We start from the raw sequence: 27,784 nt of genomic DNA, 5'->3' as shown, positions 1-27,784 counted from the left end.
TGCACCAAAGCGCAAAGAGACGTGCCTAAGAAGACACAGCTTGCTAGCTGATGACAGAGCCTGAATTGACACCTGTTCGGGCTGACCCAAGTGAATTTCTCTTTATTCCAAGTACCTTGGTGGAATCACCCCTCTGGGCAAGTAAGAACTGCGCTCAAACTCGAGTAGCTGACTCCGGGCGGGGGGAAGGGTGGTTAGCCATCGGGAATGCAGGCTTTGCCCTCTCCCTGATGCCCGGGTTATCTTTGTGTTTTAACTCAGTCAAGTTGAGGGTACCTCTGGTGTAGCTCGTTTGCAGGGTGCCCTTGTGGATTTTCCTAGGTAGTTTCCTCGATTGGCTCAGGCACCACAGTGAATGACCGAAATTGAACAGGAAAATAAGAAAACGCAAAGAACGTGGCGTAGCTCACTTTTCTTGGCCTTTCTCCCGACCCGTAGCCGCGCCCTACTACGACTGCGTGGGCGACTCGCCTATAAAAGCCAGTCTCGCAGCGTTTCTCCGTCACAATCTCTTCCTGTTTGCGGTACGTTAGTCCTGCTTGGTGGCTGGAACTGCAGTGGCCGTGAAGATGGCGTCTACCAGCCGGTAAGTACGTCCAGCCGAGCTTGGGCAGCTGAGGGGCGGGCGGCGAGTGCGGGGGCTTGCAAGGTGGCCGCCGGCACTTCCGCGTCGGGCAAAACGCCGCGGAGGTGCGGGGAGAGGCGGCAGGACCGGCCGGTCGCCCCGGACAAAGGCACTCCCAGAGGCAGGGCTGACAGGGGTGTCGCAGGGGGTGCCGAACCGCCGGCATTTCTCCGCCAGCGTCCTAGGCCGTTTTCTCACCCAGGCACCACCGTGTGAAGGGTCATGTGTCCCCAGCCCCTGGCCTCGCGTCTTTTACGGATATTTCACCCGTCTTTTTTTTCTTGTTAATTTTTTCTACGCTTGGTTTTCTATCTGTGGCTCAACAAGCCCGAGGGTCCGTGAATCCTCCTCTCTAAAGGGAAAGGGTTAATTTTAGGCCCCTATTGATCTGACAAGCCAGACAGTTAGGGACGTTAGCGTTGGTAAGGCTGAGGGAAACTGCCATCCCCGAGGCCTTTTGAAGTGGAAGCTAGGGCATTTCTGAAGAGTTGATAAGTTCTCTTCTAAGAGATTTCTTTACAGATGTCGTCTGCATACTCTTGAAGAAGATCTTGCCTGCAGAAAATTACGTATGCTGGGAAGTCACTCTTTAATATTATATTTTAAAAATGTGATGTACCCATATCTACAGGAAGTGTACACGGTGCCATTAGAGACAGCCTTTAATCCTGTGATATGAAAAATGTGTGCAGACCCTAATTATATCTCTCATGACCACTATGAGGTATATGTTAGGATTTTTGCGTAAGTGTAAACTGAGTCATGCCAATGTTGACTTATCCAAGGTTAGTGTTAGAACAGAGTGTAGAGTCTCAGATATCTATTTCCTGTTGTCACACTTGGCCTCTAGTTAACTCATGTATTAAAAGTATCAAATTAACTTCTGTAGCTTCTGGAAGGCAAGGTAGCTCTGGCATAATTTTTCTGAGCTTGTTATCATCTCTGGAATTGAATTCGTGATGAAAACCATTATCACAAAATAGTAAGCTGGAGAAATCCAGGCCCTTTCTGGTAAACTACCAAGGCTTACTGCTTTATGTTACTGTATTTTTAAAAGGTTGGGGGTGGAGGCAGCCTTAGCTAAAACTACTTGGACACAGCTCTTAAAGCCAGGGACACTTGTTCATTTGTTACTGAATTAGTAAACACTTGTTTGCTAATTCAGTGTTTGAATGCTCAGTCATTCTAACTGGGTGTGGCTCTGCCAGGTTAGGCTTCCTTGTAGGTAAATGGAGAAATAGCTTCCCAAACCACTTATCTATGACTTGTATTCTCTCATGGCAGTAGATCTGAATGAAAGGTAAACGTGGTCATATTTGGGCTCAGCTTTTGTATCTAATAGAACAGGAAATGGTATTTGTAAGAAATGTTGTAATAGTTAAATATAGTAAATTCACTTGATAGATTCTTTACCAAAAGAATACATTTCCTTTGTGTGCCTTTATTCTCTTCATTAAAAAAAATCTTTGAAATATTTCTTTGAAGTAAATTTTTTCTAGGCATGTCCAGCTCTTAAATGTATGTCATTGCTGTCCATCTATTGAGTTTTTCTACCAGTGAGAAAAAAGGTAAATGTTAGTATTTCTGTCCTTAGCTTTTTTCCCCCTGAGGAAGATGTACAGTGACTAGGCTATGAAACTGCTTGGTGTTTTCACAGAGAAGAACACAAATGTTGTGACTTAAAATCTAAACTCCACCACTTATTAGTTCAGTGATTTTAGGAAAATCGTTTTCTGAGCATAATCTTTAAAATGGAGGTAATGCTTAATTTTCAGAATTGCTAATGAAGATTAATAATATATGTATAGTACTAGACACATAGTAGGCACCTAATACATGATAGCTATAAAGTGAAGTTTGGCATTATGTGGCTTCTTAGGCAGCCTGAGTTATTTTAATCTCAGTGGTGGTGGTTTACTCCATTCCTTCCCTCTTGTTTCTCTCCCTTACTTCCCCACCACCCCACTCCTGTGCTTCCTCTTTTGTATTACCCTTGTGGGTAATTTCATTAAAATTGACTGCTTGAGCACAGTTTCATTTTATTTTGGATAGGTAACACAGGCAAATCATAGAAAAGCAAGAAGAAAAGTGAAAAGCAGTTCCTTCTTTCCCTAGCTCCTAGCCATCTAATTCTCCAAAGCAGTCATAATAACCAGTTTCTTGGTGTTTTCATAGTGATTCTGTGGTTTCACAAACATATGCATATAGTCCTAACCTCTCTTCTTCGAAAAAGTAGTCTAATATAAACACTGTGTGCTACCTTGCTTTTTACCTTTTTTGTGAAATTAGCACACACATTTTAAGTGTACAGTTCAATTACAAAGTGAGCACATACACATAACTACCACCCAGGTCTAGAAATCAAATACCACTAGCACCATGGAAGCCTCCTTTATGCCCTCAATCATTACCCCTTCCTAAACGTAACCACATCCTGACTTCTAACACCATAGGTTTGTTTTGCCTGATTTAAACTTTATATATAAATGTATATGTATTCCTCTGTGTCTGGTTTCTTTTATCAGCATTTTGAGATTTATTCATGTTACTGCATATAACTGTAGTTCATACTTTTTTCAGTTTTCTGTAAAATCCCCACCTTACTCTTTTCACTTAGGATATCTTTGAGATGTTTCCATATCATTTTTATATACGTATACACGCACACAATAGTATGTCTACTTATTAATAGTATGAAATATATCAGTCCTTGGTATGCTGTGTGCCACATGGCTGCCCATTTTATGCATTTGTAATTACTGTTACTTTACTAACATTTTCCTTTATTTTTACATAGTTTTCTTTAATAATTTATACTAATTTCTTAATGTTTTATTTGTCATAATTTATTAAAATATTTTTATAGTAGAAATTTATGGAATAAACGTGAGTATAAAACAAATCTCCATTCCCTCTTTCCGCAATGAAAAGATCCAAGATGTGTTCTGGTTAACCTGAATATATAAATTTTGGGAATATGGATTACTTTATCATTTTTTCTGTGGGTATCACCTATGTTGAAAGTTAACATTCTGAACTGTTTGCTACTTTGAGAAACTTTATCCAAAACCACAGATACCTATTTACATACTTTAAGAATGCTTGATGTTGTCTTTTATGTGTATATTTGTGGTGGTCATAACATAACCTTGTTCTGTATTAACTTCAGGTGAACTTTTAAAAAGGGCTTATTTTCAGTGATACCAGACATTTGTGATTGTAAGGCCACACCCACAGAAATAATTACTAAATCTATGTTAAATATCTTTGATGCTTTTTAGAACTGATTCTGTTAGGTCATTTAAGGCTGATGTGTCTTCCCCAGACTGCCTTATTTTCAAAATAAATTAATCAAACAAATTGTTAATATCACATAGATTAAAAAGTAGATCTTGAAACAATTTCTTGAGGGCTCACAAACTTAGTTCTGGTCTAAATGAAACCATCAGGTCCTAGCCACCTCTACCACCCTTGTTTGTTTACCTTTTAGGTTCAGTGTACTATTCTAAGTGTATTACTAAGGTGTGTAGGGCGTAGAAAACAAAGACTTGAAATTCATTATCTGACCATAGAAATAAGTGGCAAGGGTCACAAACCCAGATGGTTATGTGTAAATGTTGCATGTTATTATGGTAGCTAGTCATTTCTATGTTAATCAAGGTTTATAAACATTTTAGTAGCCTACATGTTAAAAGAAAAAAAACACTTGTTTTCCATTTAAGTTTTTAAAGCCTTCCATTCTGCAAACCAATAACTTGTTCTTACAAAAAACAATTCCAATCGTGTCTGTTAATACTAGCTAGGATTTAAAGTAACCTAACCTAGGATTTTTACTTTGAGAATTTAGCTTAAATGTATTATAAATGTAAATGTATTATAAATTTATTGGAAAAATGTTCAAAATCCTCCTCTTTTCCCCCCCAAAAGATTAGTACTTTGTTGCATGTTGGTTAGGAGGATATTAAAAAAAAAATTTTTTTTTCATTTAGTTTGGATGCTCTTCCAAGAGTCACATGTCCAAACCATCCAGATGCGATCTTAGTGGAGGACTACAGAGCTGGTGATATGATCTGTCCTGAATGTGGCCTGGTTGTAGGTGAGCAGTTACTATGGTTTTAACTGAAATCACTATTTGGGGCATTTTGTTTTTGTGTATTTTCCAAACTCTCTTTTAATGAATACATTCTGACTTTTTCCCCCTACAGGTAATTCATATTTATTGTAAAACAAAAATAATTAGAGAAAAGGAAATAAGTAAGAGTGAAATCAGAGACACCATATTTTATTGTCTGTACAAACGCATATATTTCATAATGTGGGGCAGGAGGGAACATCTCAAATTGAGATAGCTGATCCAGAAGAAAAGGCCCTTAGTCCTTTGTCTCCTGCATCCGTAGTCTTAAACATTTGCACTCTTGTGCATATGAAATAATGAATACATGTAATCTAACCTTTGCGACTTTTGTATATTTAAATATGATTTATTTTAGAGTAATAAAGGTAGATAAGCATGATTTATTTTGGAGTAATAAAGGTATATCTTTATAAAGGTACTGAGTCTCATCCAAGGCCTTTTAGTCATCAAAAATGATATAATTTTCATTTGCTCATACAGAATGATTTGTTTATGAATTTCTAGTGTGAAATTGTTAGTGTCAAAATAATACTTCTTAAAATATTTTTATTTCTACTTTCTCACTAATCTAGATATGTAGCATAACTTTAGGATAGAGATAGTCTGTTCAAAAATTTTCTTATGGTGGGGTTGCCGCCAGCACCTGAGAAAAGGAGTACTACTTGAAGTTTGAAATACTCAAGGTTGAAACTGCTAGTAGGATTGTGGGAAGTATAACAGAAACATGGGTGGTGATATACTGTGGAAGTGTCTTGCTTGGAGGACATCTGTAATATTCATGCAAATAGGCTGCTTGCCTCAGACCTCCAGTGGGAGTTTTAAATCATACAGAGTTGTTAATAGGAATCGGAATCCATTTGCAATTATATTCTGCTCAGTAAGCAGCATTAACAGTTAATATACTTATATGCTAGGCACTGTTCTAAGTGACTTACATATTCACTCAGTTTATCCTTGGAGACACTTGTGAGGTGTCTTCATTTTAGAGGTGCAGAAACTGGAGTTTAAGTAGTCTGGCAGTCTAGCTCCACTGCCTGCATGGGAGCCAAATTTCTATCCTGCCGTTGTCTTTTGTAATAAAATGAGTTCAATCTGAGATTGGCAAACTGTGACCTATCACCTGTTGTTATATGGTGTGTGTGCTGAGAATGACTTTTATGTTTTTTAATTTTGAAAAAAATCAGAATAATTTTGGGGACACATGAAAATATTATCAAATTCAAACTTCAGTACACATAAATAAAGTTTTATTGGAACATGGCCACACTCAATTGTTTATATATCGTCTATGGCTGCTTTCATGTTACAATAGCGGAATTTAGTGGCTGCAACAGAAACCATATGTGGTGCTCTCATCACATCATACTGCTGCTCAGTGCACTACAAATCCCAGTGAAGCAGTTATAAACCCACAGCATTTTTGAGTGCCAGGCATATCTCCATACTGAAACATTTTATTTATTTATTTTGTTACCATTGCATACCCATCATGTGAAAATGAGAAAAAAAGCTGAACTCTGAATGTCATGCTTTTAAGGCACAGTGGAGCGTAGGTTATTTGTTACTGAATTAGATGGCAAAGCATTGTGTTCATTATGCAGTGATACTGTAGATGTGCCAGAAGAATACAACAGACGTTGACATTACCAGACTAAGCACTTATCACAATACTACTAACTCAGGAAAACAATGGTCAGAAAATTTAGAAAATATATAGTGGAATATCTTATCACAGCAGAATTTCTTCACAAAAATAAAAGAATAAAAATAAGTCAGTTTGGCCTCTTGACCTGCAAAGCCTAAAATATTTACTTTGGCCCTTTAAAGAAAAGGTTTGCTGACCCCTAAGTTAAATGAGAGCATTCTGTCTCTTCCAAAGTATTAAGATTGAATTGATAATATGTAAGAGTGAGACAGAGACAGAAGACTGAAGATAATTTCAGATTCTTGGCTCTCCTAACTTCTGTAGCCACTTAAAAAGAAGTAGTGCAAAAATATTGCATTATATTTCCAGTCTTTCCATCAGCTTCACTTCCTAGTTGGGTAAATAAAATTAAGCAACTGGAGAAGGAAGATATAATTCTCAAGGCTTACCTGCTTTTTTGTGCTTGGAATCCTTAATTTTTAGTTGCATTTTTCTGTTATATCAAACCAAGGGAAGTTAATTTTCTTTTAGTTTTGCTTTATTATTAGTCTTGAACAGCATCAAAACTACTATTTTTCAATCTAACTAAACCTACTAGGCTAAATTTTAAGACCTGAAAACTTAAAAATATAATCTGATTAAGCCTCTCTATATATAGAAATACCTGTTTATGATACTGGTTTTTTTGATGTAAAGTATAACAAACACTTGATTTAAAATATACAGTAGCCTTATTCACAGATATTGCGGTTAAATGTGTAATATGTCCTGCAAGTGAAGAATCTATTCCATGACTAGACAAGGGGAGGCAGGCAAGAGGCTGCTAAAAAAGTTCTGTTTTGCTAGGGATATCATCAGTCAAATTATGTTGAGAATAGTTTAATTGATCATGACATTCCATGGGTCTAAATTTTAAAAATAACATATACATACGTACATACACACACACATGTATATCATTGTCATATATCAATAATAAATTTAGATTTGCATCATCTTGCTGGTTTAAAGGCATATGCTTTGTTGCCAGCTCAATTCAACCTTTCTCTCTAATACTATGGAAATAGGGAAGAAATTAAGCTGGACAAATATTCTGCAGTCCATTGAGGGCATAAAATTTGTGGCTTCTTTCATGTTTGAGATATCGATGTTCATAGAGATTTATATCTAGACAACATCATCATGTGTTTCCTAATAAATAATCTTGGTGTACATAGTTTGATTGTACTTGCCGTGAAATTTTACATTGTCTGAAAGTTTTTAGATTATAACATATTTATTGAATAAGCATTTTGAATAGCTTTCTGTTTAAATAATCACCAGACAACCTTAGAAACAAACTCTTTTAGAATTGTTTTTGGACCACTCTGTACTTACTTAATATTTAATATGTTCTTGAAACTTAAAGCAGCCTGTTGTCACTAACTCCCCTTAATTTTAAACCCAAGACTAGATACTGCTCAACTGTTACCTTCAGAGCCATATATTATCCCTCTCAACTGAGTTATCAAGTAGGAGAGTCCATTACTATTATCTTTTTAAATGAAATTCATAATACAAAAAATATGTTTTATATAATATACCTTTTCTTTAGTCTCTAATAACACCGTTCTCACTGTCCTTCAAACCTTCATTGGTAGACTCCTTGAGGCCCACCACTCAGTCTTAAAACCAGTGCCATGTGTTTTAGGACTTTCTTAAAGCAACATCGTACTTTCAGGAACCAATTTCTGTTTCAGTAACATGACAGATCACCTCAAAATTTAGTGGCTTATAACAACCATTTCATTTTGCTCATAATTTTATTGGTCATTAATTTGGGAAGGATTCATCTGGGCCATTGTTTCGGCACTGGCTAGACCTGGAGGATCCACTTCCATAACGGCATCTTCATCTGCATTTTGATGCCTTTCTGTTCCTTGACCTCCCCACAGAGGTTTGTTATCCTCTAAAGCTTCTCCATAGTTGTGTTAGAGTAGTCATATTTCATACATGGTGGTTGGTTTCTACGAGAAATATCCCAGGAGCAAGTGTTTTCAGAGAGAACAGAAGCTGGACTCAAGTAGTTAAGGGCTATGCCTTGGAACAGGGTCACTTCTGCATTCTATTAGTCAAAGCAGCCCTAGGACCCACCTAGATTGGAAGGGGAGGAGAAATAGCCCCCCCTCAATGTGAGGGTGACAAGGTCATGTTGCAGAAGAACATGTGGTTGGGAAATATTATTGCTGCCATCTTTGGAAAATACAATTTGTTACATGTTTGATGTCCTGTTTAATTTTTCCCCAGTATTTAAATGGTTGTGTAGTATTTAGTCTCTCAGGTTATTTAGATTGTTTCCAATTTTTTGTAGCTGTTTGTAGTACTACTTATAACATGTAATAGTTTAATTGACTTTCCTCTTGTATTTGAATTATAAGATTGTTATTTTAGACATATGAAGTATTATGATTTGTCATTGGCTGTCTCATCAGTGACCCTTAAGATGTTGGTAGTGATCTCTAAAATAGGGCCAATTTTTAAAGCAAAACTTTGTCATTTCTACCATGTTGGCTGTAACAGCACTGTGTGGGTTTTTTCCCCCAAATCCTGTGTGATTATGACACTGTAAAAGTTGAGCACTAGGTGGCAGTATAATCATATTTAGATTATCACTTTGTTCATAAGTTTGACCTTGTATATTGTTTGGGCATGATTTATAGGCTGCAAAGTGTAAGGTTAGTAAGCTGTCGTAACAGCTATTAAAACATGAAATTGGTTATCAAGACTTTTATAAATTAGGATTTCACAATGAGGTGTTGTTTAGAACTAGTGGTATCATTTCTACTTAAAGCCACTTTTTGTGTAGCATTTAAAATGGAGTTCTTCCATTGATTTTAAAAGTAATATAAGGAGGGCTTCCCTGGTGGCGCAGTGGTTGAGAGTCCGCCTGCTGATGCAGGGGACACGGGTTCGTGCCCCGGTCCAGGAAGATCCTACATGCCGCAGAGCGGCTGGGCCCGTGAGCCATGGCCACTGGGCCTGCGCGTCCTGGGCCTGCGCGTCCAGAGCCTGCGCGTCCAGAGCCTGTGCTCCGCAACAGGAGAGGCCACCACAGTGAGAGGCCCGCGTACCGCAAGAAAAAAAAAAAAAAGTAATATAAGGAAAATACCGGAAAATAGTTTAGATGAATTTGAAAGAGAAAAATGAGTCGATTTGACCTTCCCCTCCTAAGTTCATTCTGGATATTGTTTATACTAGTGAATCTGAGACATGAACGTGAATGTGCATTAAGAATCAGCTGAGAAATATGTTTAAAAAGATTCCAGGCCCCACTTCCAGAAACCCTAGCTCAGGTCATACATTGGTAACATGTTAAGAAACACAGATCGATCCTGTAAACTTTATAATTTGGCACATTCTTTGTGATCTCTGTACAGTTAGGCTTCTCATCTTTGCTTTCATATTTCCCATGTCTCCAGACCTAGACTGCAAATTCCTATAAGACAGATATCTATGTGTGTCCATAGTTCCTAGGGTGACTAGGAGTCAGTGGCCCTGGAGTCTAGACTTGGCTCTACTACTTAATAAGTTATGTAACTAAGGTTAAGTTACATAATTTCTCCAAGCTTAACTTTGTTTATGTGTAAAATAAGTACACCCCCCCCAAAAGGACATGTACCATACATCTCAGATTTGTTAGGATTGTTAAGAATAAAATGAGATAATGTATAAAATACATAGTATAATTTTAGTATGAGATTTCAGTGATACGTATTTTAGGGATATAAGTACTCCTTTTTTCTTAACCTTGTAGAAAAAAAGGGTGATTCCAAATCTGAGATGCCATTCTTCCTAGCAAGTCGATTGCAAAATGTGTTTTAGTGATTGTTATGGGTCTGGCATATTTAATGCTGCAATTGTAGTATTTTAAACATTATCGGATTACCATCTTTAAATTTGCATTAGCAGGGTTTCCTAAAGGAAAATATTCCGCTTTAGTTTACTATAGCCAAGTTATATTTTAAAATTAAGGAATATTTGTATTCACTTTAAAATTCTTGCTTTGTCATCTCTTGTAAGCCCTCAGACACAGCCTTTTTACCTAATTCAGAAATTTTTAATTTAGATGCTACTTTCTCTTAAGCATCAGAGAACCACTAATTTTACTTGGGTAACACAACCACTCTGAGGTAGTTTTTTGATTTTAAAGAAAGGGAAACTGAGGCTTGTAGTGTTTGGGTAATTAGCTCAAGATTCTACACCTAGTAAGTGACACAGCCACTTAAATCCAGATTTATTGGACTTGAAAAGCCTTTGGTCTTTGTACTACATGTTTCCATTAAACACTGTGCTGGTCAAGGAGAGTGATAGAAAGATGAGATGCTATAAGCAAGCTATGGACCAATTCTTTGTCTACTGTGTGGAAAGGAGGAAGGTAAATTAAAACAACAAAGAATGGTAAAAGTTCTACTACAGATCTTCCAAGTTTGGTGAGAACACGTAGGAAGGAAGTAGTGACTTCCTAGGGAAATTACTGTTGAATTTACATTGAAAACATGATCATTAGAATGAGTAAGGGTTTATGGAGGGAAAGTCATTCCAGGTAGAGGGGAAAAGAAACATGTGCCATAAGATGGAGGCCTGAGAGTATCAATATTAGTATGTGAAGGACTAAATGTATTGTGACTAAGTTAAGATGCATCTTCTACCAGAGCCAGGGCTCCTTAGCTTAGATGCTGCTGCTGCTGTTGCTGCTGCTTGCTGCATACCTGCCCATATTTCAGGAAAAGCAAGGTCTGTTCACATATTCAAGGATGGAACTTATAATGTATTTTCCTTTACAAACTGTTTTCCTAATGGTAGTTACACTGTTGACTTGTACAGGGTTTTTTTTGTTTTTATTGTTTTTTAATGGTCTAAACATGGATAAAATAGGATTTTATGATATGGTCTGTTTCATAAATAGGATTTTATGATATGGTTTGTTTCTGGTGGATAATTCATTTTGGGTTGGTACCCAGTTTACATTGTGGGAACATAAAATCATAAAATAGGATTTTATGATATGGTTTGTTTCTAGTGGATAATTCATCAAAATAATTCATTTTGGGTTGGTACCCAGTTTACATTGTGGGAACATAAACTGATTTAGAGACTGACTATATTATTAATAGTATTTCTTTATAAAATATCTCTTGATCAAAGTTCCCTTCAAAATTATCTTTAATGCAAGATTTCTGATAAGAATGTATAGTAACCCTAGACTAAAAATCAGGATTCTTTGAAATGTGAGAAGGAATGGTAGGAAGGGTTAGGTGACTGAGGAAGGTGTGGAAACTAATGATGCATTTCATTTTCAGCATTAGATTTAACAAATACAGTGTGTTGGCTTAAACAGTTTTCCAGAGCACCTTGATTTTTTTTAATTAAAAAATTCAGTGCTTTGGATTTATCCATCTTGAATAATAATACATTTTGATTATTGAAGTTTTTAGCACATTTTGAAAACTTCTGTAGTTTTAAACTAAATGATTTTAGATAAATCTAGCCTATGAAAACAAGTAGCTTGGGGGATATTGTTCTAAGACTCTTACTTCTGAATTCTCTACCAAAGGTGGTATGCCAAAATGCTTAAAAGATGGCAGAAAGAATTGAAATTCTGCGCAGTTCCTCTTAATATTCCCTTTTTAAAAATTCCTTTATTGGGACTTCCCTGGTGGCATGGTGAATAAGACTCCACGCTCCCAATGCAGGGGGCCTGGGTTCGATCCCTGGTCAGGGAACTAGATCCCACATGCATGTCACAACTAAGAGTTCAAATGCCACAACTAAGGAGCCTGCCTGCTGCAACTAAGACCCCACACAACCAAATAAATATTTTTTTTTAATTTCTTTATTAATTTACAATAATAAACAGAAAACAAAAATATCCTGAGTCTAGGTCAGGTTGGAAAGTCAGATTATCTTCAGTTTTGGCTTCCTGGCTGCTTTTGATATGCTGCAGTTTTCCCCTTTGTTAAAACTGCTACCTTAAGCCATTATGATTTTAATATTGTACTACAGAATATCTTTGGTTCTATTTACCATTTACAGCTTGCCTGGTAAGAAGGTTAAATGTCTGTTTAATTTGTCTTTGTGTACTGTTTCCTTTATACCATCAAGCAAAGTACCTTGTTTCTACAGGACATCCTTTCTTATCTCTCTCCCCCGCTACGGCATTATTCCTTGTAGCAGAAGATGCTGGTTGTTTTCCAGTATCTGTTACCCAACTCTTTCTTTAATAATAAGAATCCACTGGGCCTGTGGCTGCTCAGCTAGACTGTATTTATTTCCCAGCTTCCCTTCCAGTTGGTTATGGCCACCTGATTAAGTTCTAAGAGTGCACTGTAAAGTAGAAGAGATTTGTGCAATTCTAGATCCTGCCCTAAGGGATGTGCTCTCCCTTTTTCTCCTTCCCATTGGCTAGAATGCAGACATGATGGAGGGAACTACCAGCAGCCATCATACACTACAAAATGCAAGTCATGATGAAGATGGCTTATCAAAAAAGATAGGAGGAGCCTGGGAGTCACACTAATCCAAAACTATTAACTATGGTAACCTGAGAAAGTTCCATCTCGTTGAAGTTGCTGTTGTTTTTGCTTTGATTACAGACCTACCTGTATCCTTCCTAATACATTTTTGGAATCATATTGGGAGTTTATTTTTGTTTGGATTCTCTGTTGTCTGCCAGGGATTTGTGAGTACCCAGAGAGGCTGAGAGTACTTAACAGTGGTGGATTGGAAGGTTTTCCAACATCACTGCCACCACTGGACTTGGATTGATAATTCTTTATTACAGGATGAATAAGCATAAACATCAGCCTGAGGCTTTTGAGTACAAACTACAGTAAAGAGGAACAGTGGTCCTATGGACTTAACAGAAAATTCTGCTTCTGATACAGTTTACTAGAAAAAAGTTATAGAAAATAACTGCTTTTTCTGATCAGTGAAATAAAGCTTCCTTAATGTTTCTATTAAAAGTGGTCAGAAATAAAGAAGATAGTACAAGGAGACAAACACAGTAAAACTGTTTAGATAGCAATGAGCTGACTTAACATTCTAGAAAATTGAATCAGTAAAACAGAAAACAAACCTAAGAATATAAAGAGTGAATTTTGGAAAGTGGTAAAGACAAGATAGCCACTATGGTACTACTTGAAGATCCAGCTGAATATGATAAAATATTAAAGGTGCAATAGAAGAAAACTTGACATTCCTCACAGAAGACCCTTAGGGTTGCACATCAAGATTCCCACGCACCACTGGGGAATGTATCCTTTTAACATTTAAAAAGTTTTATTAATAAAAATTTGCAAGCAACCAACCAGTAAAAACATTACTTTGAAGGGACCTAAAATTTTATTGATGGAATACAATGAAGTTAAGTCTGATTCCTGTTTGTCTTGTGACACAGAAAGGAGGTCATAGAACAATCTTTCTAAAATAAATTTATACATAAATCCACAAAAATACAAAGCTGAGTTTTATTTGCTAATTGTCATGTGGAACAGTAGTGATGACTATTCCCTGATATTTCTGGTTCTTCTCTTTTGGGCCACATGGTACAATTGTATTTCCCCACTCCATTTGAAGTTAAACATCACCACTTGACTGGCTTTGGCCAATGGTATGTGAGTAGAAATGTTACTATTAGATACCTGTTTCCCTAGCATGGTGACTGGCATGTCTCAAGTGGTAGGAATTCCATCATCTTGAATAAGGACTGCATAGAAAGCAGTCCTGGGCTTTCTATTCATACCATCCTCGGCCAGCTTTTTTTTTTTTTTTTCCTCCCTAATCCAGCTTGTCTTTTTTGAGGCAGTACAAAGCAAACACTAAAAGAAACTCATGCTAAGTTACTTTGGGGCCAAAAAGAAAATGTTATGAAATGAAGCATGTTGGCTAACTAATACTTTATCTTTAGAGTTCTAGAGAGACTTAAAAGATGTGAGTTAGTAAAGATAAAGTATTCTCTTTTTTTAAAAAAAATTAATTTATTTTTGGTTGTGTTGGGCTTTCGTTGCTGTGCACGGGCTTTCTCTAGTTGCGGCGAGCAGGGGCTACTCTTCGTTGCAGTGCACAGGCTTCTCGTTGCGGTGGCTTCTCTTGTTGCAGAGCACGGGCTTTAGGCACCTGGGCTTCAGTAGTTGTGGCACTTGGGCTCAGTAATTGTGGCTCGCGGGCTCTAGAGCGCAGGCTCAGTAGTTGTGGCACATGGGCTTAGTTGCTCCGGACCAGGGCTTGAATGCGTGTCCCCTGCATTGGCAGGTAGATTCTTAACCACTGTGCCACCAGGGAAGTCCCTATTCAGATCAATTGTTTAAAATTAATAGACTATAAAAGTGGTTGAATATAAGCATATAAAATACTATAGCAATTACTAGTTAGAAAATGAGATTCTTAACAACAAAAAGGTCTAAATGTGACATACATGTAATCTGAAAGAAGACCTTGAGAAAGAGTATTCCCTTGTTCAAGAAGATAGATAAAAATTGTTCTGTCACTCCCTCCAAAGTGTATAGGTTTGATACAGTTTAATTCAAATTCAACAGTATTTTGGTGGGGGTGAATTTTAATTTTTAGTTTATTAAGGTATAATTGCAGACAATAAGATTCAAAGATCCCAAATGTATGGTTTAAATTTTGTCATTGCATATACTGGTGTAACCAACACACTAATCAAGATATTTAGGGAGTTCCTGGCAGTCCAGTGATTAAGACTCTGGGCTTCCACTGCAGGGGGCACGGGTTCTATCCCTGGTCAGGGAACTAAGATCCTGCAAGCCTCACGATGCAGCCAAAAAAAAAAACCAAACAGACAAACAAACAAAACATGATTAGACCATTTCCCTCATCTCAGAAGTCCCCTTATGCCTTTTTTTAGTCAGTCACCTCTACCCCGCCCCCCACCTCCAACCCAACCCAACCCAACCCAACCCAGCAATCCCTGTACTGATTTCTATCCTCAGAAATTGTTTTGCCTGTTTTTGAACTTCCTACAAATAAAATCATATAATATGGTTGGTTTTTCTTATGTGTGTGTGACTTTTTTTTTTTACTCAAAATAGTGTTTTCGAAATGCACTTGTTACTGCATTATTAGTAGTTTACTTGCTGAGTTTTCCATTGTTTACATTTTCCCATTGATGGACATTTGGGTTTCCAGTTTTTAGCTAATATGAATAATACTGCTTTGCACATTCTTGTATGAGACTTTATTTTAATAAATTTATTTCATTTTATTTATTGTTTTTGGCTGTGTTGGGTCTTCGTTGCAGTGTGCGGGGGCTTCTCATTGTGGTGACTTCTCTTGTTGCGGAGCACGGGCTCTAGGTGCATGGGCTTCAGTAGTTGTGGCTCGTGGGCTCTAGAGCGCAGGCTCAGTAGTTGTGGCTCATGGGCTGTAGAGCGCAGGCTCAGTAGTTGTGGTGCACGGGCTTAGTTGCTCCACGGCATGTGGGATCTTCCTGGACCAGGGATCAAACTCGTGTCCCCTGCATTGGCAGGTGGATTCTTAACCACTGCGCCACCAGGGAAGCCCTGTATGAGACTTTCTAAAAAATATTTATTTATTATATCTGGCTGTGTCAGGTCTTGGTTGCTGCGTGCGGGCTCTTCGTTGTGGTGCGTGGGCTTCTCTCTCGTTGTGATGCTCGGGCTCCAGAGCGCGCGGGCTCTCTAGTTGTGGTGCTCAGGCTCAGTAGATGGGGTTCACGGGCTTAGTTGCCCAACCAGGGATTGAACCTGTGTCCCCTGCATTGGAAGGCAGATTCTTAACCCCTGGACCAGCAGGGAAGTCCCATATTCTTGTGTGAGATTTTTGTAGGCAAATACTTAGGAGTGGAATTGCCAGATCATAAGGTGGGTAGGTGCCAAAGTAGTTGAACAGTTTTAAACTGGTGTGAATGATTTTGGCAATTATTCTCAATTTCTTCTTGAAAAAATAGATGAAACTCATTGTTGTAGAATATAGTGTAATATCTTAGTTAATACTCTTTAGACACCACTGATACGTGGATTGAGAACTGTGCATGTGTGTAATACCTAGATGTACATATTGAATCTGTTTACCTTTTTGGATGGGGAACTTGATCAGAGTGTTAGAGATCATACTCTATAGATGGAGGGAGGAGTAGTGCTATTATGTACATAACAGTCCTGCTATGATTTTGGCTATTAAAAACCTTTATATATAGACTTTCTATCTGGTGTTAATTTTACAAAAATCAGTGTGTGGTTAAGAAAGGAACTGGTGAAAGTTGGCATGTTTCTCTGTTTCTAGAACATGGAAGGCTTTGTGAGGTTGTGTGTTATGTGCACATGTGCTAATTGGCAGGCAACTTCTTGTCAAAGGTTGATTATGCCCAAACAGTATGGCTGCCTTGTACACTTACTCCTTGAAAAATTCTGTAATGCAGTTTCCTTCCAGAGCAGCTTTTAAAAGTGCGACCATTTAGATGTTTTCCAAGAAAATCCTTTATGTATTCTGACTTTTTTTCTGAATGATCTGCCCTATTTCTTGTTACTCATGCACTTAATCTGGTGGTCTAGTTGTAGTTTCATGATGTGCTTTTTGAGTTATTTTGGAAATTTTATTTTTTACAAATGCTATGTTTTGAGCAGTAACATATAAAAAGAGGGAATAGCTCTTAGCACAAACCACAGATTGTTGAATGAGTCATGTAGATCATTCCCACGTATGTGGAAAAATTACATCACTACCCAGTTCTGGTCTTTCTATTTATACTATCCTAGGCCAGCTTTTTTTAAAATTTATTTTCTCCCTAATCCAGCTTGTCTTTTTTGAGGCAGTACAAAGCAAGCACTAAAAGAAACTCATGGTAAGTTACTTTTGGGCCAAACGGAAAATGCTGTGAAATGAAGCATGTTGGCTAACTAATATTTTATCATATTTAGAGTCCCAGAGAGACTTAAAAGATGTGAGTTAGTAAAGATATCCTCCTTTTTAAAAATTAATTAAAAAAATTTTAACATCTTTATTGGCGTATAATTTCTTTGCAATGGTGTGTTAAGTTTCTGCTTGGCTGCGTTGGGTTTTTGTTGCTGCGTGCGCGCTTTCTCTAGTTGCAGCGAGTGGGGGGCTGCTCTTCCTTGTGGTGCACGGGATTCTCATTGCGGTTGCTTCTCTTTGTTGCGTAGCATGGGCTCTAGGTGTGCGGGCTTCGGTAGTTGTGGCTTAGTGGTCTCTAGAGCGCAGGCTCAGTAGTTGTGGCACACAGGCTTAGTTGCTCCGCGGCATGTGAGATCTTCCCAGAGCAGGGCTCAAACCTGTGTCCCCTGCTTTGGCAGGAGGATTGTTAACCACTGCACCACCAGGGAAGTCCCTAAAATATTCTCTTAATACAGCCATTGTGTTAATTAAGATATTAAAAGTTAATGATGACATTTGATTTTTTTTAACTTAAATTTATTAAGTAACTGTAGATTTGAAGGCCACAGTAGTTTTTTGTTTTGTGTTTTCATTTCACTGACTAGGAAAGTTGGATTCACTTTTCTCCCTTTGAAAACATGAAGCATGGAGACACTGTGGTATCACTTTGATCAGTAGATGCTATTAAAGGGACTAAACTTTGTCTAAAAATCTTGTTTTGGGGGACTTCCCTGGTTGTCCAGTGGTTAAGACTCTGGACTCCTAATGCAGGGGGCCCAGGTTCAATCCCTGGTCGGGGAACTAGATCTCGCATGCCGAAACTAAGATCCCGCATGCCACAACTAAGACACGACACAGCCAAATAAATAAATAATAAAAATAAATATTTTCAAAAAATAAAAATCGGGGCTTCCCTGGTGGTGCAGTGGTTGAGAGTCCGCCTGCCGATGCAGGGGACACGGATTTGTGCCCCAGTCCGGGAAGATCCCACATGCTGCGGAGCGGCTGGGCCCGTGAGCCATGGCTGCTGGGCCTGTGCACCCAGAGCCTGTGCTCCGCAACGGGAGAGGCCGCAACAGTGAGAGGCCCGCGTACCGCAAAAAAAAATAAAAATCTTGTTTTGGTGTTTTGATAGAAATTTAGTGAAAAGAGCTTGTAGTGGAATAGGCACAATATTATATAGTTTTAATCTTACAAAATATATATATATATATATATATATATATATATATATACACATGAATGAAAAGACAGAAAGAATATATGCCAGAATATTTACAGTGGCTGTCTTTGGGTGTTGGTAATACAGGTAATTTTGTTTTGCTTATGTAACTATTGTTTGTAAGCAGCTATTCTGTAAAAAGGAAGAAAAGTCAGTCTCTTTAGAGAGGTCTCTTGGAGACATGGGCCTTGCTTATTAGTATTATAGTAAAGTTCAGTGCACAGTTACAGATTTTATGTTTCTTTCAGGTAAGTTTCAAAAATCATTATTAATTTATGTAATTAGAATTGCTTCCCAAGTTTAGTGATGTTTGCTTTTATGAGAAGGAAGCAGAGAAATTCATCATGACCATCCCATCAATTTAACTTTTTCTCCTTATTTTGGGCTACCTGCCCAATCTCTGATCCACAGAAGTTGCCTAAACTGATCTCCCTGCTTCTGCTTTCCTTGGTCATTCTTACTGCATAAGGTATGGCAAATGGGGATCCTAGCTCTATCCCAGTTCCCTAGTGACAGGGACACACGATAGTCCAAGTGAGATCTGGTTATTCCCAAGTGACCTGAGCGTTCAGAGAAAAACAGATTTTCCCAAAACCATCAGGAATGAATGATTCTGTTGTGTATTTACCTGTTTCCTTAAATATAACACTAAGATCAGATCACTGTACTCTATTTATAAGCATTTTAGTTAACGTACCATATATAAAAACGTTTAGAAGATGTAGCACAATCTACATGTAGTTCCTTCCTTCTGTTCTCTCCCTGCCTCCTTTGCTGTCCTACTGATCCTACTGATCAAATACTGCAGCAAAGCACTCTGATATTGATCCTGTAAAAGTCTAATATGGAGATTAATATTTTACAACTGGTGCTCTTCTTATTCAGAATGAATGTCAAAATGTCAGAATGTTTGTTATCTTATTATTTTTATAGCTTATAAATAGCTAATACCAAACAACTTACTTTGAACTGGTTTTTAAGCACTTCATGTGTACTGAACCTGTATGAGCTTATTTAATGTTTAAATCTTTAAAATGAGGTTATTGGGGAAATTTAAAGCTGAGGAAGTGAAGGCACAGAAATGAGGAAATTTGTCCAAAGCTAAGCAGCAAGAGTCCACACTGTTAACCATTATATTAATTGACTGTCAATACCAGACTTATTTTTTTTAATTCCTTCCTTATTTATTTTTTTATTGGAGTATAGTTGCTTTACACTGCTCTGTCAGTTTCTGCTGTACAGCAAAGTGAATCAGCCATGTGTATACATATATGCCCTCTTTTTTGGATTTCCTTCCCATTTAGGTCATCACAGAGCACCGAGTAGATTTCCCTGTGCTATATAGTAGGTTCTCATCATTTATCTGTTTTATACATAGTAGTGTATATAAATCAATCCCAGTCTCGCAATTCACCCGCCTCCCTTGGTATCCCTACTTTTGTTCTCTACGAATACCAGACTTTTAACTACTGAGGTAACTTACTTCTGCCATTCCTTTCTCCTTTCTGTTTGTTGTGTATAGGCACAGATGAAAATGATCTGGTTCCTGCTTTCAGTTTTATCACAGCTGGTGGAAAAGCTCATGTTTTACGAATGCAGTATACAACAGATTTTGGAATCCCATTCGTGTTTCAGTTTTAGCTGTGTGATCTTTGGCAAATTAGTTTTATTTCTAGTGTAGCAATAAAAGTGGTACCTACCTTTTATAAGGCTTTCAGTATTGAAAGAGAACATTTACAGAGGGCACAATCACTAGCATATGCGTGTGTTCATGTTAACTCTTGTCTGTGGTTGGAGGTGTTACCAGCCATTGAGCATTCCCCCCGAAGCAGTAATCTACACCAGATCTACCCATGTCTGGCTTCTTGCTTACTGATTTCTAGGCTTAAAGTTTATTCTGTATGAATTATTTGGCCCCAAATATTTTCTCATCAAATAGTTACTAAAACATACCCTTAGGCTTAGATCTTTGCAGAGCATTGCCCATGAAAACTTTGTAATTTTTTAAATGTTAAACTATGTGTATTAATACCATTGTGAATAGTGTTTTCTGTTTTTTTCCATGCCTGTTGCACATTTTGGTTCTTCATGGTTATATTACTTTATCTTTGCATCACATATGAATAGCTTTATTTTGCTATTTGTCCTTATTTTGACTAATTCTTTGTTCCAGGAGTTAGAATATGATTAATCATAGCATAATGTTTAAAGAGGGTTATTATTGGACTGGCACAATAGGAATGCTATAGGACAAATGCCTGAAACAGGATACTTAAGCTGAAACCTGATGTTTGTGTTGAGATTTTCTGGGAATAGTAGGGCCGAGTTGGGCATTAAGCAGCATTAAATAAATCCCATCTTGACAAAACAATTTAGACTTGCACTTATATTCTCAGGTGACCGGGTTATCGATGTAGGATCTGAGTGGAGAACTTTCAGCAATGATAAAGCAACAAAAGATCCATCTCGAGTTGGAGATTCTCAGAATCCTCTTCTGAGTGATGGAGATTTGTCTACTATGATTGGCAAGGTAATAAATCCATTTGGTAGGAAGTACCAGGTGCAGACTGACTAAAGACCTGTTTGGGAACTTTGCAAAAGTATCAGTCTGCCCCAGTGAGTAATCTTGATCTGAGAATAAGATTTGCCAGTACTACTATTGTGAATGATGGTTGCCTTATGCATTTCTTCCATCTTAAATGGGAGACCAATAGATTGAAGTTACAGACTCTTTGTATCTCAGGCCCTTGTTTTCATGAAGCAGTTTTGCACAAAAAATTGAGTGTAGTATGTTCTTTGAGTTCATATTGACATGTTCCTTGAATATGAATGTTTTCTCTTTTCCCTCGATACCACCTAAGATAAATTGGATCTCAGTATAGACTACTTTCTAATATTGGTGAATTTACTTTCCTCATCAGTAAAGTGAGAATAATATTACTTTATAGAGATATTGAGGGTTACATGGGAATGTATGTGAAGTATCTATAACACATGTAGTGTGTAGAATGTGTTCAATAAATGGTACCTGCTGCTATTATATAAAGCAGGAGCATAATCTTCCTGGCAGCCTGGCTGTTTTTTTGTTCTGTTATCTGAATTGGAAGTAGTAGTGGCATTATTCCAAAGGACTCATCAAGGAAGTGTATGCTATTTTAGGACTGAATCTGTATTACTGCATAGTCTATTTTTAAGAAAGTATTCAAAAGTAGGTCATTATTTTTTCATGGTCTATAAATTACATATTAAGTTTGAAAAATGGTGTAGGCTAATTTAAAAAGTTTATAATATTCAGAAATATTTTAAAGTAGGAGGTTTCTGTGTTTGCTTTAGCTTTACAGGCTGGAAGAAAGTATACTAAGGGCAGTTTTAAATGTTTAAGATTGCAACTAATTAATGCTGTGACTTTTTTAATGTTTAATTTTTTTCAATAGGAAATACATGATTCAAAAAAAACATGTTAAAAAAAACCACAGTGGTTTTTCCTCACCCTTGACCCCTAAACTCTGTTTCTGTTGCAGCCCCCTTTCCCTGTCAGAACAGGTAACCACTATTAGGTTCTCCTGTTTCTTTTGAAAGTTGTTTATGCCTATATGGCAAAGAAATTTTTTAAGATGGTACATTTGTCATATGTTAAATTTCTGAATGTATTTGGGGATATTTCTGGACTTTGCATGCTTTCTCTAACCTGGTCTAGTTAGTCCAGTGCCACCCCACACTGTTCTGATATCTGGCTTTATTGTCCTTTTTCAGCATTTTTTTCACTTGTCTTTTCCATTTAAAGTTAGGATAACTTTGTTTAGTTTAAAAACAAAAAACAAAACTTGGGTATTATTTTCACTGAGTTTTGTTAGATTTGCAAATTGCCTTAGGGAAAATTGACTTCTTAAGGAAAAAATCTTGTTATCCAGAAATATAGTATGCGTTTCCATTTCCTTAGGTCATATGTGTCCTTCAGTGGATGTTTTAAAGTTTTCTTCATCAAGGTCTTGCATGTTTCTTAAGTTGATCCCTAGATATTTTATCTTTTTTGTTGCTGTTGTAATTGCAGCTTTTTCTTTCATCTTCTAACTGGTTGATTACACATATGTAGGCTGTTGATTTCTATTTGTTAATTTTGAACTTGCCCTCTAATGAATTCTCTTATTATTTATAGCAGTTTGAGTGATTTTCTTGAGTATTCTAGGTAAATACAAAGGTAGTATCTGCAAATAGTTTATCAATTCTGTCTCAAATTTGTACTTCTAATCTTTCTCTTGCTGAGTTTTAATATAATTATACTAATGTAATTAATATAATTGTTATATAATAACATTATATAATTAAAATTACATCATGTTGGTTAGTTTTTCTAGTACAGTGTTAGAAAATGGTAGTGGTATTCTGTTTTTGTCTTCTGACTTCAGTGGTAATGCTGCTAATGTTTCTTCATTAATCATTGTGCTGGCTTTGGACTTGGGAGTTTTGTTTGCTTAACTTTTTAAAGCACCTTTGGAGATTATCATGTGACTTTTCTCCTAGGTCTATTAATATGATGGTTTATATTATTAGATTTTCTAATAATACATTTACATTTAAAGTATTTGCTAGAAAACCTCTTTAAAACCATCTTAACCTGGTACTTTTTCTTTTGAGGAATAGAGGGGTTGCTCAGGGTAGATTTCTTGGGTAATATGGAGTCAGATTGTATAAGTTAAGTTTTCTTAGAAATTGTTCATTCAGGTTTTCAAAGTTTTTTGCGTAAAGTTATAAAACTTTGTTTTATAGGGTACAGGAGCTGCAAGTTTTGATGAATTCGGTAATTCTAAGTATCAGAATAGGAGAACCATGAGTAGTTCTGATCGGGCAATGATGAATGCATTCAAAGAAATCACTACCATGGCAGACAGAATCAACCTCCCTCGAAATATAGTTGTAAGTTCTTGTCTTTAAGCCATGCTGGCTTTGACTTAGCATAATTTAGTGAAAACATGAAATTTTGCTATTGTGGCTAATTAAATGGCCTAGAATTAATTAAACTTAGTTTCTCTGCCTTGAAGGATCGAACAAATAATCTGTTCAAGCAAGTGTATGAACAGAAGAGCCTGAAGGGAAGGGCTAATGATGCCATAGCTTCTGCTTGTCTCTATATTGCCTGCAGACAGGAAGGAGTTCCTAGGACATTTAAAGGTAAGTTTTTAGTTGCTTAGATATAAATGTTATCTATTTCATATTAAAGTGACAGACCAAAGTCAAGCAGTTTTGACAGTAGGTAGATAAGTCATGTCTTCCTGGTTACATACAGTAATCCACCTAAGTACCTTTCTAAACACCACCTTATTTTATTCCTTGACAAAAATTCTTGTGATCATACTGATCATGTTCTTTTCAGGCTATTTCCCATGTAAAGTCATGTTAGTCCATGTATGCCCTCTGTTCTTTGCTAGTAGGATCTTCTGACTATATCTTGTGCGCTTTGAGGCCTGGCATCAGAAGCCTTTGTAGTAAGTCTGTACACTGGATGCACAGAAAAGTTTCCGCTCCCAGCACAGGTCTCTACAGGTGAGGGAGTCAAGCCTTAGAAAGCATGAACGAAACTTTTTCTCATGAGTTAGACAGTTTGTATTTTCACACTTCGGTTGGAGGCTTTGCAAGAACCAGTGTTTTTCATCTAATTTGTAGTTTACCCATGAAAACATTACAGCTTATTCACAGTGTTGCTGTGATACTTACACATTTTAGCTTAAGACTATAATTACCCTTCATTCATCCATGAATATTTTTTACGTTTTCTTGTGTCAGAGTGAAGAGGCAGTGACCATTATCATTACCATCTTTTGGGTTATTACAGCTAAAACTAAGGCTTTTGTTAAATTTATTCTGAAAGTGGTAGTTGAATTTTTAGAATAACAGGGTCAAATATTTGATCTCATTTTTCTATAGCCTGTAATCTCAGGGATTGCATGTACGTATGAAATTGTGTAACTTGAGAAACCTTCTTTAGTTTGAGTACTTTCTTTCATCTTCTTGACATACTCCTTATAACAGATTAATACATAAATATCAAAGAAGTTTTTGATTGGTTGAAGAAACTTGCATGAATTGAAACTTAAGAGAAGTTAATATTTTGAAATATTAAAACCTACATTTAACTTTTTAAAAACTTCTTTTAAGTGTAATAAACATTTAAATTAACAGAAATTTTAAATTAGCTCTATGAGAAGTATCACTGAGAGGATTAGAGATTGATCTTTAAGGCATGATTGAATTTTGCAATTAGAATATATTACTTTTATAATCAGAAATGATAGATTTTACAGTGAACTACATGGCCTATGTGGATTTATTTATTTACTTTTTTTCTCTTTTTAGAAATATGTGCCGTATCACGAATTTCTAAGAAAGAAATCGGTCGATGTTTTAAACTTATTTTGAAAGCTTTAGAAACCAGTGTGGATCTGATTACAACTGGGGACTTCATGTCCAGGTTTTGTTCCAACCTTTGTCTTCCTAAACAAGTACAGATGGCAGCTACACATATAGCCCGTAAAGCTGTGGAGTTGGACTTGGTTCCTGGAAGGAGCCCAATATCTGTGGCAGCAGCCGCCATTTACATGGCCTCACAGGCATCAGCTGAGAAAAGGACCCAAAAAGGTAGGATTGTTCATCAGGAAGGGTAGTGATGAAATTAATGAAGGCTGTAGTATGTGATTGTATTTCCATTTTAAGTACGAAGCAGGTACAGGCCTACCTGGTTCTGTTGCACTTTGCAGATACTGCATTTTTTTTTTTTTTTTTTAACAAATGGAAGGTTTATGGCAATTCTGAATTGTCAGATGATGGTTTACCCATGAAAACATTTTTACCCATGAAAAGCTTTTTTTTAGTAATAAAGTATTTTTTAGTTGAGGTATATGCATTATCTTTTTAGACATAATTCTTCACATTTAATAGACTACAGTATAGTGTAAATATAAATTTTATATGTATTGGGAATCCCAGAAATTCCTGTGATTTGCTTTACTGCAGTATTGGCTTTATTTCAGTCGTCTGGAACTGAACCTGCAATATCTCTGAGGGACACCACTAAATATCTAGAGCCCATGTTTAAGAGGTAGTTCCTTAGCATCATAACTTAAGAAAATACAGCATTTTAAGTGTCTCATAAATAAAAATATTTGGAGGCATAACCCTGTGTACAGACTTAACTTTTTTTTCATTTGAATTAAGTAATTAATTTTAGTTTGTACATTTTTCATTTTTAGAAGTTTTTATTTGTTCCCCCTAAATTCTCCTGGTTATTTTGAATAGTCTGTTTTTCCCCTCAACACTTAACTTTTTAAATCTTGAGAGGAGGTGGCCATGCTTTGTTTCTCATTGGCTGGCATGGTACCCTACAGAGAGGCACACTATAAATATGTGTTGACCATCAAGTTTTAACTTTCTGTGAAACCTGTTCTCTTTCTTCTTTTGTATGCTATTCATAGTTTCTTCGTGAAAATGCTAACATAAGTAGTTAAACCTTCTGCAGCTATTTTTGAATTTACTGTTGTAGAACTTTCAAGCAGAAGTATTAAGTGAATTTCTTTACAAGCATGCATTCCTTAATTAGTTCCATGATCCTCAAAAAGATTTATAAAGAAAAGGGAGCAGTCAATTCTAAATTTAAAAGTGAGGTAGTGAAATTACTTGCTGCCTAGCAGCCAGTTGACATTCACATAGTTGACATTGATTGGTATTTATGTCTAGAAAAATATAATGCAACATACGATAAGGAAATTTAAAATTAGCTAATTGTGCACTGATGGCAGCATCCACACTGAAAAGCTGTAAAATCTCACCGATTTGAACTGGCTCTGAAGAGATGGTAAAATGAGTTTGTATTAAAGGGTGTGTTTAAAAAATCTATTTTGATTAAGTATAACTAACCAAATAATTGTCAAGTGGCAGTCCTTTGGGACTTGGTTTAAAAAATGGAAGGAAAATACGACACTGACTTTGAATGGTAAAAGTGGATCCTTGGATTCTGTAATAGACTGTAGAAATAACTCATGTGAGCTCAATATATGTGCTCAATTATGTGTTTATAATAGTGAAAAACATCTATATCATGCTATAATATACAGCTGTTTGACCTCAGATATGTTAAGTAGAAAAAAGAGGCTGTAGAAAAATACTTATAGGGACATCCCTGGTGGTCCAGTGGTTAAGACTCCAAGCTCCCAATGTAGGGGGCCTGGGTTCGATCCCTAGTCGGGGAACTAGATCATCATACATGTCACAACTAAAGATCCTGCACGCAGCAACGAAGATCCCACGTGCTGCAACTAAGACCCAGAGCAGCCAAATAAATAAATATTTTTTTAAAAAAGAAAAATACCAACATGATCCCATTTTGGTTTTAACCTAACAAGAACCTCTTAATAGAGGTTTAGCTAGGGGAGACGTTGCAGGGGAACTTTTAAACACAGAACTAATAAAGTGAATTTCTTTACAGGAATGTATTCATAGATTCTGTGATCCTCAAAAAAATTTATTGTGAAGAAGTCAGTTCTAAATACAATGAGCAGTATAATAGCTATCACACATAGTGCTATGCCTTGAGCACTGTTTAAACGTTTTCTGTATAGTAAACCTTTTAAACTAATTCGACAATGCTTTGCGAAAAGTACTAATACGATTATTATTGTTGTTACTGTAGCCCTGCTTTCTACTTTTTAGTTTTTGAAAATATTTTTGTTTTCTTTTTCACTTAAGACGTTTTATAGTACCATGTCTCACAAATGCAGGTAGTAGAAGGGGAGGTAGGATGGAAGTTAAACTTAATATTTTGATTTTTGTCTTTTAGAAATTGGAGATATTGCTGGTGTTGCTGATGTTACAATCAGACAGTCCTACAGGCTAATCTATCCTCGGGCCCCAGATCTGTTTCCTACAGACTTCAAATTTGACACCCCTGTGGACAAACTACCACAGCTATAAATTGAGGCAGCTAATGTGAAACTCCTATGAACACTGAACTTTTGCCTGTTGTACATAGCCTATACAAACTGCTGGATTGAGCCTTTAATAAGGAAAAACGAAAGACATGGTACGCATTCCAGGGCTAAATATTAATTGCTTGGCATTCATATGTATATACTAGTGAAACATATTTAATGAAATTTCTTATTCAGTTTGCTTTCTTTTGTAGCAATCTAGGAAACTGTATTTTGGAAGATATTTGAAATTACATAATTCTTGAATAAAACGTTTTTCAAAACTAAA

General features: G+C 36.7%; 2 protein-coding genes and 1 non-coding gene across 3 annotated transcripts in view; 2 read left to right on the top strand and 1 right to left on the bottom strand.

Moving 5' to 3' along the window:
• Positions 1 to 488: 488 nt before the first annotated feature.
• GTF2B (general transcription factor IIB) lies at positions 489 to 27,784 on the top strand. Its single transcript, XM_032624505.1, has 7 exons — positions 489 to 586; positions 4,615 to 4,721; positions 20,935 to 21,068; positions 23,306 to 23,452; positions 23,578 to 23,707; positions 24,890 to 25,171; positions 27,366 to 27,784. The coding sequence occupies exons 1-7, from the start codon at positions 570 to 572 to the stop codon at positions 27,497 to 27,499; spliced, it is 951 nt and encodes a 316-aa protein (XP_032480396.1). The 5' UTR covers positions 489 to 569; the 3' UTR covers positions 27,500 to 27,784.
• Positions 12,253 to 27,784, bottom strand: part of PKN2 (protein kinase N2) — a 172,180-nt gene continuing 156,648 nt past the window's right edge. Inside the window, exon 24 of the mRNA XM_032624491.1 lies at positions 12,253 to 15,203. Coding sequence (XP_032480382.1) covers positions 15,196 to 15,203 — 8 coding nt within the window. The 3' untranslated portion in view covers positions 12,253 to 15,195. The remainder of the gene's footprint in view (positions 15,204 to 27,784) is intronic.
• Positions 18,045 to 18,117, top strand: TRNAR-CCU. Its single transcript has one exon. It is a non-coding gene; the product is annotated as a tRNA-Arg (tRNA).

This window comes from Phocoena sinus, chromosome 1 (genome assembly GCF_008692025.1).
Source record: "Phocoena sinus isolate mPhoSin1 chromosome 1, mPhoSin1.pri, whole genome shotgun sequence".
Classification (NCBI taxonomy): domain Eukaryota; kingdom Metazoa; phylum Chordata; class Mammalia; order Artiodactyla; family Phocoenidae; genus Phocoena; species Phocoena sinus.
Note: the sequence above shows the minus strand (reverse complement) of the source record. Positions and strands in the feature narration are given on the sequence as shown.

What these genes read in the sequence shown, in the direction of transcription:
- GTF2B (XM_032624505.1), top strand. An exon ending in ACCTCCCTCGAAATATAGTT is followed by an intron (nt 23,453 to 23,577) that starts GTAAGTTCTTGT and finishes TCTGCCTTGAAG; the next exon opens with GATCGAACAAATAATCTGTT. An exon ending in TGAGAAAAGGACCCAAAAAG is followed by an intron (nt 25,172 to 27,365) that starts GTAGGATTGTTC and finishes TTTGTCTTTTAG; the next exon opens with AAATTGGAGATATTGCTGGT.